At 36.1% G+C, this 18,206-nt stretch overlaps 1 protein-coding gene across 1 annotated transcript in view; it reads left to right on the top strand.

Annotated features, from left to right (window-relative positions):
• The window catches only part of LOC109844728 (protein FORGETTER 1), a 25,082-nt gene continuing 6,960 nt past the window's right edge, over window positions 85-18,206 (top strand). The window contains exons 1-24 of the mRNA XM_020413841.1: window positions 85-154; window positions 562-659; window positions 3,878-3,985; window positions 4,114-4,287; window positions 4,395-4,525; window positions 4,853-4,929; window positions 8,880-9,061; window positions 9,193-9,270; window positions 10,568-10,700; window positions 11,706-11,766; window positions 11,836-11,917; window positions 12,585-12,713; window positions 12,814-12,957; window positions 13,084-13,183; window positions 13,267-13,398; window positions 14,907-14,977; window positions 15,081-15,253; window positions 15,333-15,426; window positions 16,362-16,459; window positions 16,545-16,680; window positions 16,785-16,891; window positions 17,656-17,751; window positions 17,874-17,961; window positions 18,054-18,174. Coding sequence (XP_020269430.1) covers window positions 85-154; window positions 562-659; window positions 3,878-3,985; window positions 4,114-4,287; window positions 4,395-4,525; window positions 4,853-4,929; window positions 8,880-9,061; window positions 9,193-9,270; window positions 10,568-10,700; window positions 11,706-11,766; window positions 11,836-11,917; window positions 12,585-12,713; window positions 12,814-12,957; window positions 13,084-13,183; window positions 13,267-13,398; window positions 14,907-14,977; window positions 15,081-15,253; window positions 15,333-15,426; window positions 16,362-16,459; window positions 16,545-16,680; window positions 16,785-16,891; window positions 17,656-17,751; window positions 17,874-17,961; window positions 18,054-18,174 — 2,683 coding nt within the window. The remainder of the gene's footprint in view (window positions 155-561; window positions 660-3,877; window positions 3,986-4,113; window positions 4,288-4,394; window positions 4,526-4,852; window positions 4,930-8,879; window positions 9,062-9,192; window positions 9,271-10,567; window positions 10,701-11,705; window positions 11,767-11,835; window positions 11,918-12,584; window positions 12,714-12,813; window positions 12,958-13,083; window positions 13,184-13,266; window positions 13,399-14,906; window positions 14,978-15,080; window positions 15,254-15,332; window positions 15,427-16,361; window positions 16,460-16,544; window positions 16,681-16,784; window positions 16,892-17,655; window positions 17,752-17,873; window positions 17,962-18,053; window positions 18,175-18,206) is intronic.

Raw genomic sequence — 18,206 nt, 5'->3', positions numbered from 1 at the left:
GATATTAGTCCCCTAAGTATTTTAGAATTTGCCCCTCGAATAATTCAAATTTCTATTAGCTCCGCCAGTTCTTACACTCTGCTAATGCTGCTCTCAATTGAAGGGAATAATTTGCAGCAACACGGAATAACTTGCGGACCTGACTGCAATTTCGGTAATCTGAGGGACTAATTTTGAAACGGCTAATAAGAGTTGGGTGACCTAACAGCAATCTCAATGATTTGAGGTACCTAATTGTAAATATTAAGCGCTAAAACATTAATATTAATATTAAAAAAAAACCGAAAAAAGGCCGGCAGACTTTCTCACTCCTCCTGGAGAGGCTAGATCTACTCTAAGGCCGGCACACGTTCTTGTCTACAATTGGAGTGGGGGGAAGCACGCTTCTGTTGATCTTACATGGGTGTCTCCGTTTGGTGGGGTTTGGTAATGGAGAGTTCAAGATTGGACATGCAGCGGATAGAGCGGCAGAGGCTAAGGTGGGCAAACATGATCAAGCTTGCAAGGACAACCACCACAGCTTCATCCCGTTCGCTTTCGACACGTTTGGTTTCTTTGCAGCTGATGCGGTGGAGTTCCTCAGGATGGTTCAGAAATTCGCGAATAAGAATGTGGCGACAACAGGGTCCGCTGAGTATGTGTTTCGTAGGTTAGGTTTTGTAATTCAGAAAGGATTAGCGGCGCAACTTGTTGCCCGCTTGTCATAATCACATGTGTAATATTTTTATATTAGCGGCGCAGCTTGTTGCCCGCTTGTCATCATCACATGTGTAATATTTTTATATTAGCGGCACAGCTTGTTGCCCGCTTGTCATCATCACATGTGTAATTGTTTATCGCATTAATATCATCTTATTTTTAGGAAAAAAAAAAAAACGAGAAACTAATCCCATGTACGTCATCAGTACATGTACATCAAGCGAGCCCACCCCTTCATTCTCGTTCCCCTCGTCTCCTTCCCTCTTCTCGAGTGAAGAGAGGCAAAAATCTCGAAATCAAAACCCCACCCAGACCCTAACCCTAACCCTGACCCTCTCACTGACAGATCACAACACTCCCTAAAAAAATAAAAAATAAAAGGAAAAATTGTGTCGAGGCCCCAAAAGCACTAACTTCATGTGCTGCAGCCCCTTCAACTTTCCCCCCTGTGGTTCAGCCCCTTAAAATATGATATTTTTTTGCTGCAGCCCATTTTTAACATTTATTACATGTCACCTAATCTAAATCCCCAAAATGTCCTTATCCCCTCTCCTCAATCCTTCAAACTCATCACTCTCTCATCTCGTCTCTCTCTCTCTCTCTCTCTCTCTCTCTCTCTCTCTCTCTCTTCTCCTCTCTCAAGCTCTCAAGCCCCGCTCCCGCCCACGACTACGCCCTTCACCATGATGTCGGGCTCCAGATCTGCGCTCTGCGAGTTCGGCCCTCGAGTTCGCCGCTGCCTTCTCTCCTCTCCTTCGCCCGACCTCGTCGCCGTAGCTCACCACTGCTCCCCGCCTCACCCTCGAGTTCGCTGTCGCCTCCTAGGGGTGTGGTAATTTGATTGGGGTGTCAGTTGGAAGTTTAGCAGGTGAGATTGGTTTTTTTATTAGAGTGCATCAATGTCAAAGGGTGAAGTTTGATCATGCTCCTTTGCTCTGTCTAATTGCGACCGGAGCTTTTGATAGGTAATACTACTTGTTTTCAGATGTATCATCTATTTGTTTGATAACAGTGCTGGGCGTAATTGGCTGCAAGATGATAAGCTGATTTTCCATTATAATGTGTGTTAAAAACAAATAGGCTCGTCATCTTTACCTGGAGGTCTTAGGTTCGCAAACTCTCCGTACATAGGGTTTAAACTCCATTTGGATTGAGGAAGCCCCAGTTAGTAGTTTCCAGGGGTTTTGTGATTAGGTCCATCAGGAGATGAATTCAGTTAGAATTTCGTGGTGACTATGTTGAATAATTGGTATGTAGTTTAGTAGGTGAAATTTGGATGCTATAGAATGCATCAACATCAGCTTCATCTCTGTGTCATAGACTCATACATTTGATGAATAGCTTGGACCTTTGTTTTTCCTGGTAAAATTGCTTTGTTGTATATTTCTTTGTTTTCTCGATAAGAGTAGTGAGTAAATTGGCTTCTATGTAATAAGCTGGCACTTCAGTTCTAATATGTGTAAAATCAATAAAGAAATGCTTTCTGTCAAGTCTGTTGTAACCTGGAGCTCTTAGGTTTAATCCGCGGAAGCAGACTCTCCATATGTGGGATTCTGTGCCTATCCCACTTTGATTTTTTGAGCTGAACCATGTCATTATAGCGATTGGTTCTAAGCAGGGAAATGACAACTAGGGCTATTCTTTATACAATATGCTTATTTCTTAATTATTCTGCTAAAATTTCTGTTATTTGTCTTTTTATTTGCTAATTCTAAACCATTATATTCTAAAAGTTCTCTTCACCTTTATACATGAAAATCCTCTGATGGAGCTTAAGTTAGGTGCATAACTAAGCTCATGATATCTAAAGTAGAGAGATATGACATAAATGCTGATCCTTGGTTTAAAGCATATGATGACTGGGGGAAGACTATTCTCCATTCAAATTTGAATTGTTCTCACACAAGTTACTCACCACTATATTAACCGCTTATCCTACCATATTAAGATACCTACTGCACTTGCTTCTTTTTCTAAAATCCATCATACTATTTCTTATGTTCTCCCAATGTTCTAAAACAAGCACTACGCGGCCGCTTAATCAGCTGATTAAGTAGAAACGGACTAAATCCACGTATAATTGGCGTTAAGTGCCCAAAAAGCGGCCAACCGCTTGAACGAGTCGGGTTTGATTAAGAGCCCGCATAACTGAGTTATACAGGCGCTTTTTTGGTTGCGGGTTTGGTTCGAAAATTAAAAGGTCGCTACCCGTTTGGCATAAAATCCAAAACCTAATCCTATTTCGTCACTTTTTCTCTCTTCTCAAACGATTCATCTCCTCCGTTGCTCCCAAAAAATCCTAAAGCAGCATCGCTGCTCCAACAAAGCTCCACCAAAGCTCCACCTCTCAAATAAAGAAAAAGAAAAGAAAAAAAACTTTCTCCTCTTCTGCTCCCGCCAAAGAGGAGTTGGATGCTGATATTCATTATAAGGATGATGAGTAAGACTAGATGATTTTTTTTTGTTTTATGGATGTTTAGTTTTGGTTTAAATGCTTAATTTAACAACTTTTATGTAAGTATCTAATTACATTTGATATATCGATTGAACTTTTAAGTAGTCAACTAATTTATGATTGTTAAATTGCATGTTTCTTGGTCTTTTCTTAGTATATTTTCTATTTTCATGAATTTTATATATTTGAACATATGATAAGTTATTTAAAAATATATTAAAATTTTCAAAAACACATAATTCCTCTTAATCAATGCTTAATCTGATTAATCTTTAAAAGCTCCCACACCGGCGCAAATAATAAAACCGTGTTTTTAAACATCGGTTCTGGCCTATATCCTACAAATACAATTAACTTTCAAGGTAAATAGATAGTATCCATATTCGATCTCTTGGCCATACACCAAATTCGTTCTTGAACAACACTTTCTTTCTTATTCTTTTGTCTGATTTATCTTTCCAAAGTGACTTATAAGCTTGATTCTTAGATAGCTTATATAATTCTGCACGTCTTGTTATTTTTATAGATAGTTAAACTATCCTCCTTATGATAGCTTGGAAGATGAATGAAGAATAAAGATAATTAGCACATCACCGATGGTGTTTATTCACCTTGACGAGTAGTTTTTTTTTTTGTTTTTTTGTGCGAAAATATACCGAAAGATGGCTGCTTTTCTGCCTCTGCTTGGCAACTATTACCTTGCTACAAATTTAACTTGTTCAGCTCTTAGCTAATTTATTTCTTGTTTGTGATGATATATTTCAGGTTGCAATTGATGTTGAGAGGGAAGAAGACGAAGGTGGTCCGGTTGGTGAAACCTTTATGGACTACGTAAGATTAAGTGCTGGCACATGAATATATAGAATTTTTACTTGATCTGTGTGGCATCTATTTCTCCAATGTTAATGCCAGTCTTTGCATGATAACTTACATGTCTCATATGTTGGATTGATTTGTAGCGTCCTCCCAAGCTATCACTTGGCCATCCTCATCCAGATCCTGTGGTAGAAACATCTTCCCTGTCAGCAGTGCAGCCTCCTGAACCTACATATAATCTTAAAATTATGGATGAGCTAGAGAACTCCAAAGCATTGTCTTGCTTGCAGATTGAAACATTAGTTTATGCTTGTCAGGTTATTTGAGTTTTCCTTACTGGAAATTTAAACTGCACTAAAATATAAAGAATTTTGTTTTTCAATTGCATGTTTGTCTCAATGAACACATTGTCTTTCTATGGCAGAGACATCTTCAACACCTCGAAAATGGTGCAAGGGCTGGTTTTTTTATCGGTGACGGGGCTGGTGTTGGTAAAGGCCGAACTATTGCTGGATTGATCTGGGAGAATTGGCATTATCGGAGGCGTAAATCACTGTAAGCTTTCTGATCACATGCTATTATTCAAGTGCCTTCCTGTAGACAGGTTGGATGAGTTGTCTAAAATCTCATTTCCGAGACGTGTTTAAGGGAGGAGCAATTTCCTTTCGTGTAAAAGGTCCTACTGCACTGCAGCGCTAATCACTCTGCTCTTTGGTCAATAACCTGGGTTGAAGTCTTTTCCTACGCAAGTTTGTTTCTTTTGGGGGATTTTATTAGCGAAATTGAAGTGCCTTTTGGGATTGACTATTAATAAGTGTGTTTGCCATATCTTTAATTCGTCATTTTTGTTCACTTGTCATCTTCATGACGGCCTTTCTGCAGGTGGATTTCTGTAGGTTCAGACTTGAAGTTTGATGCACGTAGAGATTTGGACGATGTGGGCGCAACATGTGTTGAAGGTATATGAGTAATCAAGCTCAGAAACTAATATGTTTGTACATACGAGATTATCTTGTTTATTTACACTGCACAACTCTTTATCCTTTACTTTAGTTTATTTTGTGCAGGACCGCTTTTATTAATAAAAAACTGATCACTAAACCTCACTTTATACCCTACCGAATCTTAATCGTTCTACTGTGATGTTTTCTAACATTATAAGAAGAAGCTTGCATTGTTGGAGCTGCAAGATGGAAACCTTTAATTTATTCAATTTGCTTCCAGAAACTTTAGCATGAATATGTCGTTTGTGATGTCTGATGAAATAATAAGATTGGTTCAATGTCTTTTTAAACAAGCAGTTCATTATTTATTCGAATAATTTGCATGCACGCGGACACTCAAGACACGTCAAACTCTTATTGACCTGACAACCAAAGAAGTATTAGATCGGGTGCAGGCAAGGTCATGAATCTGTGGGATACACGACCTACTGCAAAGTTAATAGCTTTCAGCTCAAGATCGCAAAAGAAATGTTCCCTCTTTTATGTGGTTGTATCCTGGGGAAGTTTGAGACAGACAAAGGACAAGAAACATGATAAACTAAAAGAAAATTCAAGATGAAAAAGGAAAATAAATAGGAAACTTCCCAGTTCAGTTATTAGAGTTATTACCCATTAATTCATTATATAAACAATTGCATGATTCTGAATTACCTATCAAAAAATGCATAAAGCAGCAATAAGCGTTAACATTTCGTCAGTCTCAAGTTCTGTTTGTCAGTTCAAATGAATTTCCATAGAACTTCCTATTTCAGAGTACACTAAACACTTTCATGGTCGCGGTTTAAAACTTACTTTGCTGAAGAAATGCATTCAATTATTGGCATATGGGAACGTAATTTTCCTTAGCTCAGAACTGACGGTGTACATATTTGACCCACAAAAAGGAAAAAAGTAAACGAGAACCTACATTTAGTTAAAGCAAATAAATTGTATGATTGATAGACATGGTGCTTTGGAACAATCCCAAGGTGCCCAGATACAACAGTTGTTCAGAACCCAAACAGGAGGACATAACCATATGTATGTCATGTCATTTGAGAATTTATTTATATGAAAATGTACTTATTGCTGCTATTATGTGAAAAACCTAATTTTTAGTCAAATGATTTATAAAGTTATTAGCTTTTGTCAGAAGTCAGAAGGTGCATGATATGCCTCAAAATATAATTATAAGGTAAATAGAAGTTATGAATTTGTTAACTGTCAGATGTGGACACTGAATAGACCATGTCCAGTCCAAGTGTGTTAAAGACGGCTTTTTTTGAGGGAAGTGTCCTACCTATTATACATAATCTCATTTTTGGAAAGAATTAATAACATGTTTCTATATTGATGATTTACCTTTTCAAACTTCTGATGTTTAAGTCAAACTTTATTTGCTTCCGTAAAATCATAATACTTGATCTATTGCTTTTTCGCCTTAGTTTTTCTAGAAATGTTACTTTAAATCTTTTTGAACTAAATATTTTACCTTTAAATTAAAATGAAAACATCATCTCATGCATTGCTATCCATACTTGCTCTATTTGGTAGATAAAAATATTCAAACTGAACTAACTATCGTAAAGAAGATTTCATCAGATGAGTACTTGGAATCTGGTGAACATTTATGATTGACAACTCATGAAAGCTCTATTTAGTTTAATTTGCTAGAGAATAATATTAAGGAATGCAATAGTACTTTTAAATCAATAATAAAACTGATTCCACTGTTACTTGGGTGTGGTGAACATTTATGGTGAAGTAACCATGGTGTTAAAGAAAAAGTTGTCTAGCTGTTAATTTAACACAGGGGATGGCTCTGAGAAGAATTAGATGGAGAAAAAAGAATAAATGATTTATGTTGAAACCCTAACTATTTGGGACATAGTTGCTGCTGTATTTTTTCGTAGATGATGTTATAAACTTTTATCAAGGAGGTTAGATCTTGTTGCAGGAAGCAACACATGGTTTGGCACATGTGGGCTTTTAAGTTGGGGAAGTAAATGTATGGATCAATATTAGTTGGTATCCTTAACTAAAATGTAGTAGTTTTGTACCATGATGAATACAGTTTTGGTTTCCAAAATGTGCCTCCCAACTTTTTGTTAGTGAAAGACATGCTTTTACGATGTTTCTTGGTGGCATCCCAATGTAAATAAAAAGAATCTTATTAATCATACCAGAGCTCATTGGAGAAAAAAAGTCTACAAAGCTAAATCTCCAAAAATTTGGGCAAAGAGCATTTTGGTTGTTGCTATTTTAACTTGTAAGTAGTGTTCAGATATCGGACATTTTTGTTCATATCTGGTAGGGTCATCCATCTTGGTTATGTGATATGTTCCGGGACATGAGTCAATTACAGTTATTCTGGAGATTCTGTATGATATTTATATGTTAAGGATTGTTGTGAAATTCTGCATGTAATCTATGTATTAGAAGTATTATGACCTAAGAAGCAGTAGCATTTGATGATGATCTTTGCCGAGGTCATGCAAGAGGAAAAATCAATTAAATTGCTGATTAACTCATGTCATGGGAGATGCTTTATTTCTTATTTACTTGGAGTTAAACAAATGAAGGAAACAATGAACAGATGAACCTGCCACTTTAAGACATCTTTTCTCTTTCATTATATTTATTAATTCCTGAAGAAGAAGAAAAACATGGCCAAGCCCCATTGCCAAAATAACGGAACACATTTGTTAACTATTACCTCTAAGTTATAAGTAAACTAAACAACCATAAAGTCTGGTCATTGGCGATCAACGCGTCAACAAACATGGTCATGATCTGTGACTGGTCGAAGTATCCAGGCCAGGAGGAAGAACAGAAGAAGTTCGTTTTTGCGTGGAAAAGTGGGGGGCTGCAGCACAGAGGGTCTTGTTAGGTAAGTAAGAAGAGAGAAAACAGGGTATTTGGTTGGTGTTAGGGTTTTTGGAGTCGGTGGCATAACCAGTGCCAGAAGTCTGAGTGGTGCAGCGAATATGGGTTCAAATGGAATTAGATCAAACAGGATACAGAAGAGATGAGAGTATTGATTGTTGAATTATGGTAGAGGTTTTACATATTAATCAATTGGATTGAGTTATTGGGCTAGTTATTTAAATCCAAAAGCTGAAAAACTAAAACTATTAAACCCAATGTGCCCAATTTTAGCCTGAATTGCAAAGTACCACCTTACTTCCACTTCTGTGCTAATGTCATCAGTTGGAGGAAAGCTTTAAGTAAGAAAAACTACAAAATAGTTTAAGCCTTGTTGGCATCTGAGATCCAGAATTTGGTGGGGTCTCTTGGCGATTTTTTCTGTTTTATTTTGACTCCCTATTGACAGGAAAAATTAAATCCTTTGCTTTCTGTTTCTCATCTCTTTCCACTAATTATCATTTAAAAAATATGACGAGCATTCTTAGTTGGACGCTGCTTTATTCTTTTTCCATGTACAATCAAAACTGTATACATATATTTATCTTTTCAAAAGTATGACAAACCCAACCTTATGATCTTTTTAAATTTATAAAATAACTCCAACAGCCAGAGTAGTTTAAACTTCATTTTTAGAGTACTTTGAACATCGTTTTTTCCTTACGAGCCTAGTATAGTCAGCTTACTAAATCTTATAACTACAACAGGGTCACCGAATTCACAGTGCACATGCAGTTTGTAATTCTTTTTCTCTTCGTTAGACTTCCTTATAATGCTGTTAGATGGTTACTTGTAAAGCACGGGTTGTTACGTAAAAAAAGGGGAAAGGTGACATGACCAATGCACATTTTAGGTAGTAAAATTTGTTCACACGATGCAATGATTTTCTTCCATTACCTCTCCCTTCTTTTATTGTGTCCATGTCAAGTAATGTGGTCGATCTCTATGGTGGTCTATTTTATGCTGAATTTTAAAACAAGTTATATTTCTTCTCTTTGCAGTTCATGCCTTGAACAAGCTTCCTTACTCCAAGCTTGATTCAAGGGCTGTTGGCATCAAGGAAGGAGTTGTTTTTCTGACATACAGCAGCCTCATTGCATCATCTGAGAAAGGCCGTTCTCGTCTGCAGCAGTTGGTGCAGTGGTGTGGGTCAGAATTTGATGGTCTTGTGGTGTTTGATGAGGTATGGCAGTATTTAAACGTTGTGTTCATATCTCATGATGTGTTTCATAGGAGTGTTCAATGTTCTTTTCTTTTTCCGATTAGTCTCAACATAATATCGATCGTTAATTTTGATTTGTAAATTAAATGCAGTGTCACAAAGCCAAAAATCTGATTCCTGAAGCAGGGAGCCAGCCTACACGCACAGGCGAAGCAGTTCTTGATCTCCAGGTTAATGCATTAGACCAAACCATCAAAATTTTGAATCCTGACATGTGTTTCTAAACCAGAGACACAACTTATCTTGTTAATTCTTTAGTGCTATTTTTTTTTTCTAATTTTTCATACTCGTGTTTGGATTTTCTCATGTGTGCCACATTTCTCAGTCACGAGTCCTTGTTTCATGTAATGATTCATCATGTAATTCAGAAGTCTTTATTCATTGCAAATTCTTCAATACATGAAGCTAATCATTATTATACTCTTAAACATGCTTTTACATTTGTCTTCCTTTTTCATCTTTACATGAGGTCGAATACAAAAAAGTTTCTCACCTACATGATGTTTGTAGATGCTCTTTATGATCAGTGTATCAGGTCTCTTCTAGATGAGGTTTTAACTCATCTTTCATTTTTGTCAAGGAGTTGGGTTGCGATATATCGTTATTGTAATGTTCGTAAGTTCGTAACTTCAGAAGCAACACAAAAGTATTTTTTATCCAAGAATTATGATAAAACTACCAAAAATGTTCTTTGCTTTTTTGCATTATGCTTGAATCTGATTTTTCATCTAATGGATAGTAAGTATATATCTAAAGAACACAGATAAACTTCTACATCGTAGGAACTAAGCAATGTCTAAAAAGACATTCAGGAACATGCTTCAAGTAATTCAGGTGTGTGCTGCTCGGAAAACAGATAAGAAATGCATTTGCAGTGCAAAGCACGTGTAAATGAGGTTACGAGAAAGTGCGTCTATACCCTGTCTTTACCTTCGTCGTGAACCATAAGCTTGAAAGATGATGAAATAAATGTCCATGGTCTGCAATTCCTGGTTTAATTCTTGTCTGAAACTTCAATTGTTGTTTGAGCAGCTCGTCACAGTACATAGTTGCGCTCTTATAGCAGATATGTTAGATCCTTGTCCCTCTCTTTTCTTCCTATAGTGGTATTTTAGTCATTAGCTATAGAAAAGTTAGTACTAAGGAGGAGAAGTCGGATTTGTTCTTTGGAAACATATCAAGTCAATAAATAGTTAATGATTGTGATCCATATTGAAATCCATCTGAATCTAATCCTACTTAAATTTTATGAACTCTAATCAAATGTTCTCATATCAATCATCTCCTTGTTCTAAAATAATCAGTTCTCTCTTATATCTTTTTTTAAGAAATAACACATATCTCTAGATTCTCTACCACTCTAACTAGAAAAGGCACATTGGATAAGGTAATTTTCAGATTATCTTTGCGTTGGTGATTCTGCAGATATATCACTTATATACTAATTACAGGTTTCTAACATAACAGGCCCGACTTCCTGAAGCTCGAGTTGTTTATTGCTCAGCAACTGGTGCATCTGAGCCACGCAATATGGGATACATGGCGAGGCTTGGACTATGGGGATCTGGAACATGTTTCCCTAAGTTTCATGATTTTTTAGGTTTGTCTCATCTCGTTTCATTTTCATTATTTGATAACAGCATTACAACTTTTCACAGACTTTTCGAGTTGGCTATATGCTACATTACCTGGGTACTTCTATCTGAGTGCTGTACTTGTACCCGTACCCAGACTCCTTGGCACTCCTTGCATATATGCAGACATTTATTCGGGCATCTACTCAATTGTACTATACATGTTTTAATTTAAAACACTTGTCATACATTTTCTGAACACTTCTTGAAACTCTTGGACATAGGTCAGGTTCCAATTTTAAAGAGTCATTTGGATGTTCAGTTCAAAAACTAGCTATTTTTCAATTTATAATCAACATGATAAAAGATACATAAAAATGTTATAGGGATTTTAATACTTATAACATGTGAATGGAAACAATATTGATGTAATGTAAAGTATTAATTCCAATAAATTATATGTATATGTGTATATAAATATTTATATAGCCGTGTCTCCGTACCTTATCTTTTACAAATTTACCGTGTCATGTACCTGTACCCATGCAACATAGGCTACATGAATCCTTTTTGTTACATTCAGCTATGTTGATGGTCATTCCCACCGTGAAGTAAGCACTCAAATGTATGTCAGACAAGATTCTAGAATATGCATCAAATTCTTAGGCACTAGATAGATTAGAAAATAGTTTTTAATATTAATATAGCAGAGATATAGTTAATAATATAACAGTGGTAGCTGCTTAATGATGCTGAAAAGGAGAAAGAAGATTCATGTAGCTGGCATCTGATAATTTAGGATAAAGACTTCTTTTGTTTGTTGTTCCTAGGTAGTACACCATTTTATCCTCCTGGACTGATTTCTTCTGTACGAGCAGAATGTTTTCATTCTCCTTCCAACCACTAAGATTTATCCACTCTATTTTACAACAATTCTTTTGGTATCCGCCATGCAGTTCTACCATCAATGCTTTTTGGTTTCTCAAAAGAAGATTCTAAATGGTTTTGCATGTATGCCAATTGTTGTGTAGGAGCTCTTGATAAAGGTGGTGTAGGAGCCCTGGAACTTGTTGCGATGGATATGAAGGCAAGGTTGGTGTTTTCTCATAAAGCAGTTACTTATGTTCATAATAGTTTCTAAAAACCTTCGTTCTTTCTTAGGGGTATGTATGTTTGTCGTACGTTGAGCTATAAAGGAGCTGAGTTTGAAGTTATTGAAGCCCCATTGGAGGAGAATATGATGGTATATGAAGTCTCTTATGTTTTTCTCTTTTAAGCTTCACACCTGGAGTAGGATTATTTCTGTAGATTTACTTATGCTTACTTTTCATATTTTTACTTATGCATGCTTGCATTGGAGAACAGTGTCTTCAACATGTTGTTTCCAACTTATGTCTCTAGTTTTGAAGTTCGTACTTGAACATTGGGTGCTCCAAGAAGAGTGAGCATACTTTAAGTTTTGAGAAACAGTTCCATCACATCAGAAAGCTACCTTGATTCATTTCTTTGGAAGTGGTTCTTCTAGTTCAATTCTGGGCTACAAGCGTATGAGTCAAGGGAGGTGGCAAGAGGATTGGGTTTCTTTTTGGGAAAGTGGGCTATTTTTATTTATATGTATTTCTTTTTGGCATTATCTATTGAAGTTGTAATGCTGCCAAAACTGTGAAGTCATACACAACACTTACTTTTTTGAATCCTTGTTTCTTTTACTAGCTTCTTTCATTTTTTTTGTATCTGAGAAACTGGACAAACTTTTATCTGTATATTTCTTTTTGGCATTATTTACTGGAGTTGCAATGGTGCCCAAATTGTGACTTCATAGACAACATTTACTTTTTATGCATCATTGTGTCTTTTACTAGCTTCTATCATTTCTAATAGTAGCTATTAATAGTCAATTCATTCAATAGGAGATGTATAAGAAGGCTGCTGAATTCTGGGCCGAATTACGAGTTGAACTGTTATCTGCAAGTGCTTTCCTTTCTGAGGAAAAACCCACTTCTAGCCAGCTGTGGCGTTTGTACTGGGCCAGCCATCAGGTAATACATTTTCAACTCCGAACAAAATTTCCCCTATATTTGAGCCTATTTGGGATCTGTTATTTTGAAAAACTGGATTTTGTGATTTTGGGATTTGCAGCGGTTTTTTAGGCACATGTGCATGTCAGCTAAGGTGCCTGCTGCTGTAAGACTAGCCAAGCAGGCATTAGTAGATAATAAATGTGTTGTAATTGGCCTTCAGAGCACTGGAGAGGCTCGCACTGAGGAAGCAGTAACCAAATATGTGCGTTTCTTATTTCATGACTCTGTGTATAAAATTGTTTCTTTACTTTCAACCTACATTTTCTTTATGATCTCCGATATTTAGTTGTGAGCTTTCAAAATTTTGGCTGGAAACGTAATGGAGCAGGGTGCTGAGTTGGATGACTTTGTTTCTGGTCCCCGAGAACTACTACTCAAGTTGGTGGAAGAAAACTATCCTTTGCCACAGAAACCTGACATAGTACAAGGTATGTGTATAACGTGCTAAGGCTCCCTTTTCCTTTAGTTCCACCAAAATTGATGTCTAGATTTCTTTCTAACATCTCTATAGGTGAAGAAAGTGTGAGAGAGCTTCAACGGAAGAGGCACTCAGCTACCCCAGGTGTGTCATTTAAAGGAAGAGTGAGAAAAGTGGCGAAATGGAAAGCTTCAAGTGATAGTGAAAGTGATGCAGAAGCTGAATGTGAGTTTCAATTCCTTAAGTAAAATTGATATACTAATGCTCTTTAATGTAATAAGAAGTTTATTCAAATACTCCCTGTGAAATATGTAAGATTATGCATAATACCCAAATTTCACTACAGTAGACTGTAGTCACTGTACATTAGTCTATTGCCATGCAAGAGTTTCTTTTATTGGTTTGCTTGGTATTCACTATGCTATACTTGCCAGAAAACTATTTAGGTAGATCTTAGCTTATACTTTATTTAATATAGATTTCTAATAGTTACTAGAATTAGCATCTAAAAATCTTAAATGATGCTAGCTGTTGCAGGAATATGGCGAGTTTAACTTAGAGATAGAATGAGCTCAGCAAAGACTTAGAGAAAGGCCATAGTTTCAACTTCCAAGTTAAATATAAAGCAAGTACACCTCATTCAGTTATACATATGACAAGTTAAGATAGAGCTTCAGCTTAGTTACAAAGGAAAGGTCAAGCATGATGATAGATAGAAGGTTGGATCATCTAGATCAAACAAGCTATTCTCATGCCGAGTTTATATTTTACGGCAAACGTGCTCAAATCGAATACAGCGTGTCTGTTTCAGTGATCCGGTTTACCACATATCCATGCCCTAGTTATGCTATTCTTTTTCCTAATACTTAAATCAAAGTTGAGTGAAGGTGAAAGAAAGTTGACACTGATATTGTATTGTAGCTTTTTAGATGAGTCATGTGTTGTAAATTAGTATTATTCTAAGAAGGCTTTAATGCAGAATGGCAGAACCAGAACTTACATTGTGCTATTTTAGGTTTGAGTTGAACCAATGTACAGAAAATAAAATCTTCCTTCAGTGTAACTCCAGATTCTCTACAATTAAGTGGGCAAATACTATTGGTTTATCTCATTGGGCCCCATAATTAAAAGTTTTTTTTATATAATTTAGATAAACAGTATCATTCATGGGACCCACAGTGTGAAGATTTGGTTGGTAAACAGTGAACCACTGCACCCTTAGTTGTAGACAACCTCTACGACTAAGGATGTAGAGGATTTCTACTATATAACAAAATGTGTTACCTTCATATGATTTCATCATAACTACTAGATAACAAAATGTGTTATCTTCATATGAGTTCATCATAACTATAAATGAATTCTCTAGTAGATTGTCATATGACATGCATTTAGCATTAATATCTTTGATTTGAATGAGGTGTGGTTACTTAGTTTCATATCTTTCCTAGTTGGATTTTGCTACTTAGTTTCATATCTTTCCTAGTTGGATTTTGCTATTAATTCTATAGTTCAAGTTTGTGCTAGTTTCTAGTTGTTTTGTGGTGTGAAGCCACTAATCAATTGTTTTATCAAGCTGATAAAATATTTACATTGATGACCAAAACCATACAGTTTTTTCTTAAATAATTTGCTCAAATTTATTTACTTATACTTTGAATGGTTCGTATAGATGAATTAAATTCTTCATAATCTATTAACAAGATGATGATAAAGCGTCATGCTTATTGCAGCTGATTCTGATCATGAGTCAGCAGAATCTGATGAGGAGTTTCAAATGTGTGAGATATGCAACAGTGAAGAGGTGATCTTTACTGTTTATTGTTTATCTTGGTATACTTTATGGCATCTTTTTCTTTCCCCCCCATTTTCATCAAGAGTTACTGATGGCTTTGTCATTGTAAAAGGAGAAAAAGTTGTTGCTTCGCTGCTCTTGTTGTGGCCAGCAAGTCCACCCTGCTTGTTTGATGCCTCCTTGGACAGATGCAATCCCTGCAGATTGGTCATGTTACTCATGTAAGATGAAAACTGATGAGTATCTACAAGCAAGGGATGCCTATGTTGCTGAACTTCTGAAGAGGTATAGATTTGAACTGGCCTATCATGACATTTGGTTGCCAGTTTTATCCCAAAATTAATGCTCTGATTGGAACGGTCAGATATGAAGCTGCTAATGAACGAAAGTTAAAGATTATGGACATTATTAGATCTTTGGACCTGCCCAACAATCCTCTTGATGATATAATTGATCAGGTACTTATCTGTAACAAAATTTATGGTGCGTGTATCTCTTAAATCTTTATATTTGAATAAACTGTATAGTGCATAGCGTATGATATCCTACTAAATGCAGTTCTCCTGAATTCCGTTCTCATGTCCAATGAAGAGAACTAAACCATTTCTGCTGCTTTGAAGCATCTGATGGCTTGCATCATTTGTATTGTCTTCTGTATCCGTCAAATTAACATGGAATAGTTGCTAGACTATCAAAAGCATAAAATACATGAAGTTATCTGCTAATATCAGTTATCAACTATTTGTATTTATTTCCCTATAGCCATTAAGTTCCTTGGTTGGTGGCTATCTGATGATGCCTTTTTAAAGTTTTTGATAATGAGTTGTAAACAGAGTGTATGGTTTTAAAATTATTAATATACTCATTAGAAACTCTCTGTTTCTTATAAAAAACAGAATGATGAAGTCTTACTTGTCAGCTTGTTGAACTTACTGGAGTATCTTGTATTTATTGTGTCATTAAAATTTATAATAGTTTTAGTTTCCCTTGTGAGTATTGCCTCTTAAAAGAAATAAACACTTTATTATCTTGCCAGTTTATACAGGCACAGTAACTCCTATATTTTCATGCTGATATTCATCAGTTATATTCTTTTGATCTAGTTTTATCCATATCTAAACATCAGAAGCACTGTTGATTTTGATGCTTTACATGATGCCTAAAAGGCTATTCTTATTTTGGATTATTACTCTCGTTATATATTATTATGATATATTGTAATAATCATGTTGCTTCTGAGTGGGTGCTTTTCAGTTGGTTCTGTGTATGGAAACTATATACATGATAATGGCAACCAAAAGCTATTCCACGTCTGCAGTCAATGTTCTTCTGTCTGTTTTAATCATTAGACTGCCTTTTGTAAATCAAGAATTATTTGCACACATATTTTCAGCTAGGAGGACCTGAAAAGGTCGCAGAGATGACTGGTAGGCGGGGTATGCTTATAAGGGCCTCAGGTGGAAAAGGTGTTGTTTATCAGGCGCGGAACACGTGAGAATGAATTTTTTTTGGATATGGTTTTTATCTGTAATCATCTTATTACTTTTAGAAACTAAATTTCATCTTGTATTTTCAGAAAAGATGTTGCCATGGAAATGGTAAATATGCATGAAAAACAATTATTTATGGATGGTAAAAAGTCAGTTGCTATAATATCTGAAGCTGGATCAGCTGGTGTCTCTCTGCAAGCAGATAGAAGGGCATTAAATCAGGTACATTTTGTCTGCTGTATCCTTCCCTATTCTTACATTCTCTGGTGATGCTAATGTATTAATGTGCTGTCTACTGAGTTCTTGCATGAATCTGCTTTTTCCAGAAAAGAAGGGTACATTTAACTCTGGAGCTTCCTTGGAGTGCTGACCGTGCCATCCAACAGTTTGGAAGAACTCATCGTTCTAATCAAGCGTCTGCACCTGAATATAGGTCTGCTTTTAAGGACTTGCATTTATGTTTATTGCTCCTCTTAAAAAAAAAATACTTCATTTCGGATGCCCTTATACAAAATTAAGTGCTGCCCTCCCCGCCACCCTCCCTCCTCCCTCCCTCAATTTAATTTAGATTTTGGTTTTTGAGTAGCCTTCTAGTCTTCTATTTGTTTAAGATCTTTTTGAAATCTAAGGTATCTACGTAAGTTGAAATCTAAGGTATCTATGTAAGTGCAGTCCTTTAGTATGCATCTGCACTTGAAATAATAACATTTGACTGAATAAGGACTTTGTACGAACCCATACTCTAAACTGAAACCTCATGTAAGTGTAGTCCTGTAAGTAAGCATATTAACTAGGGTTATGTTGGTAAATTAACAGATGACAGTACCAAACTAATGATAAGATTGATGTCACGTGATGACTTTAACAAACTGTAGCTATTTTAATAGATCTTTGAAGACCTACCTACGTTACTCACTTGCCGATCTATCCTGTACGTCAGAATTTCATATATACAATGTATTTAGTTTATTTAAATTGGTAGCAGTGGCCAACTATGACTGAGAATTTTAGCAGCTGTAACTCAATGTTGTACTTCTGTTTCCTTGATTTCTCCACAAATGTAGTGTAATGATGTGTCATTCAAGTTTGAAGATTTTACTTTCCTTTAAATAGAGCGGGAACAAATAGCATAATATCTCAAGAGATTGATGCCTTCAAGGATTTTTTTACTAGATGATTTGTTATTATGTAGTTCAGGCTTCTGTTCACAAACCTTGGTGGTGAACGGCGGTTTGCATCCATTGTTGCAAAGAGATTAGAATCTCTTGGAGCTTTGACGCAAGGAGATCGCAGGTGAGCTTATTGTCAATCTACACGTTTTGATGAAGCGCTGAAAATCTCAATAGGAGCAATATCAGCAGAAGTGTAATGTATATGTATTGACTGCATTTGTACTTGATTTATCAATATATTAGGGCGGGCCCATCTTTGAGTGCTTATAACTACGATAGTCATTATGGAAAGAAGGCCCTGATGATGATGTATCGAGGAATCATGGAGCTGGTTAGTATTTTGTTTTATGTTCATATAACAATTGTTTTATTTCATACTAACAAACGTGGCACCATCTCAACTGACATATTTTAGCTTTTCAGGATCCTTTACCAGTTGTTCCTCCGGGTTGTTCGTCAGAAAATCCATCTACCATTCAAGAATTTATCATTAAAGCAAAAGCTGCCCTCGTATCAGTCGGGATCGTCAGGGATTCAGTCCTCTGTAAGTGTATACATGATTACAATCTTGTTATT

This window comes from Asparagus officinalis, chromosome 6 (genome assembly GCF_001876935.1).
Source record: "Asparagus officinalis chromosome 6, Aspof.V1, whole genome shotgun sequence".
NCBI lineage: Eukaryota > Viridiplantae > Streptophyta > Magnoliopsida > Asparagales > Asparagaceae > Asparagus > Asparagus officinalis.
Note: the sequence above shows the minus strand (reverse complement) of the source record. Positions and strands in the feature narration are given on the sequence as shown.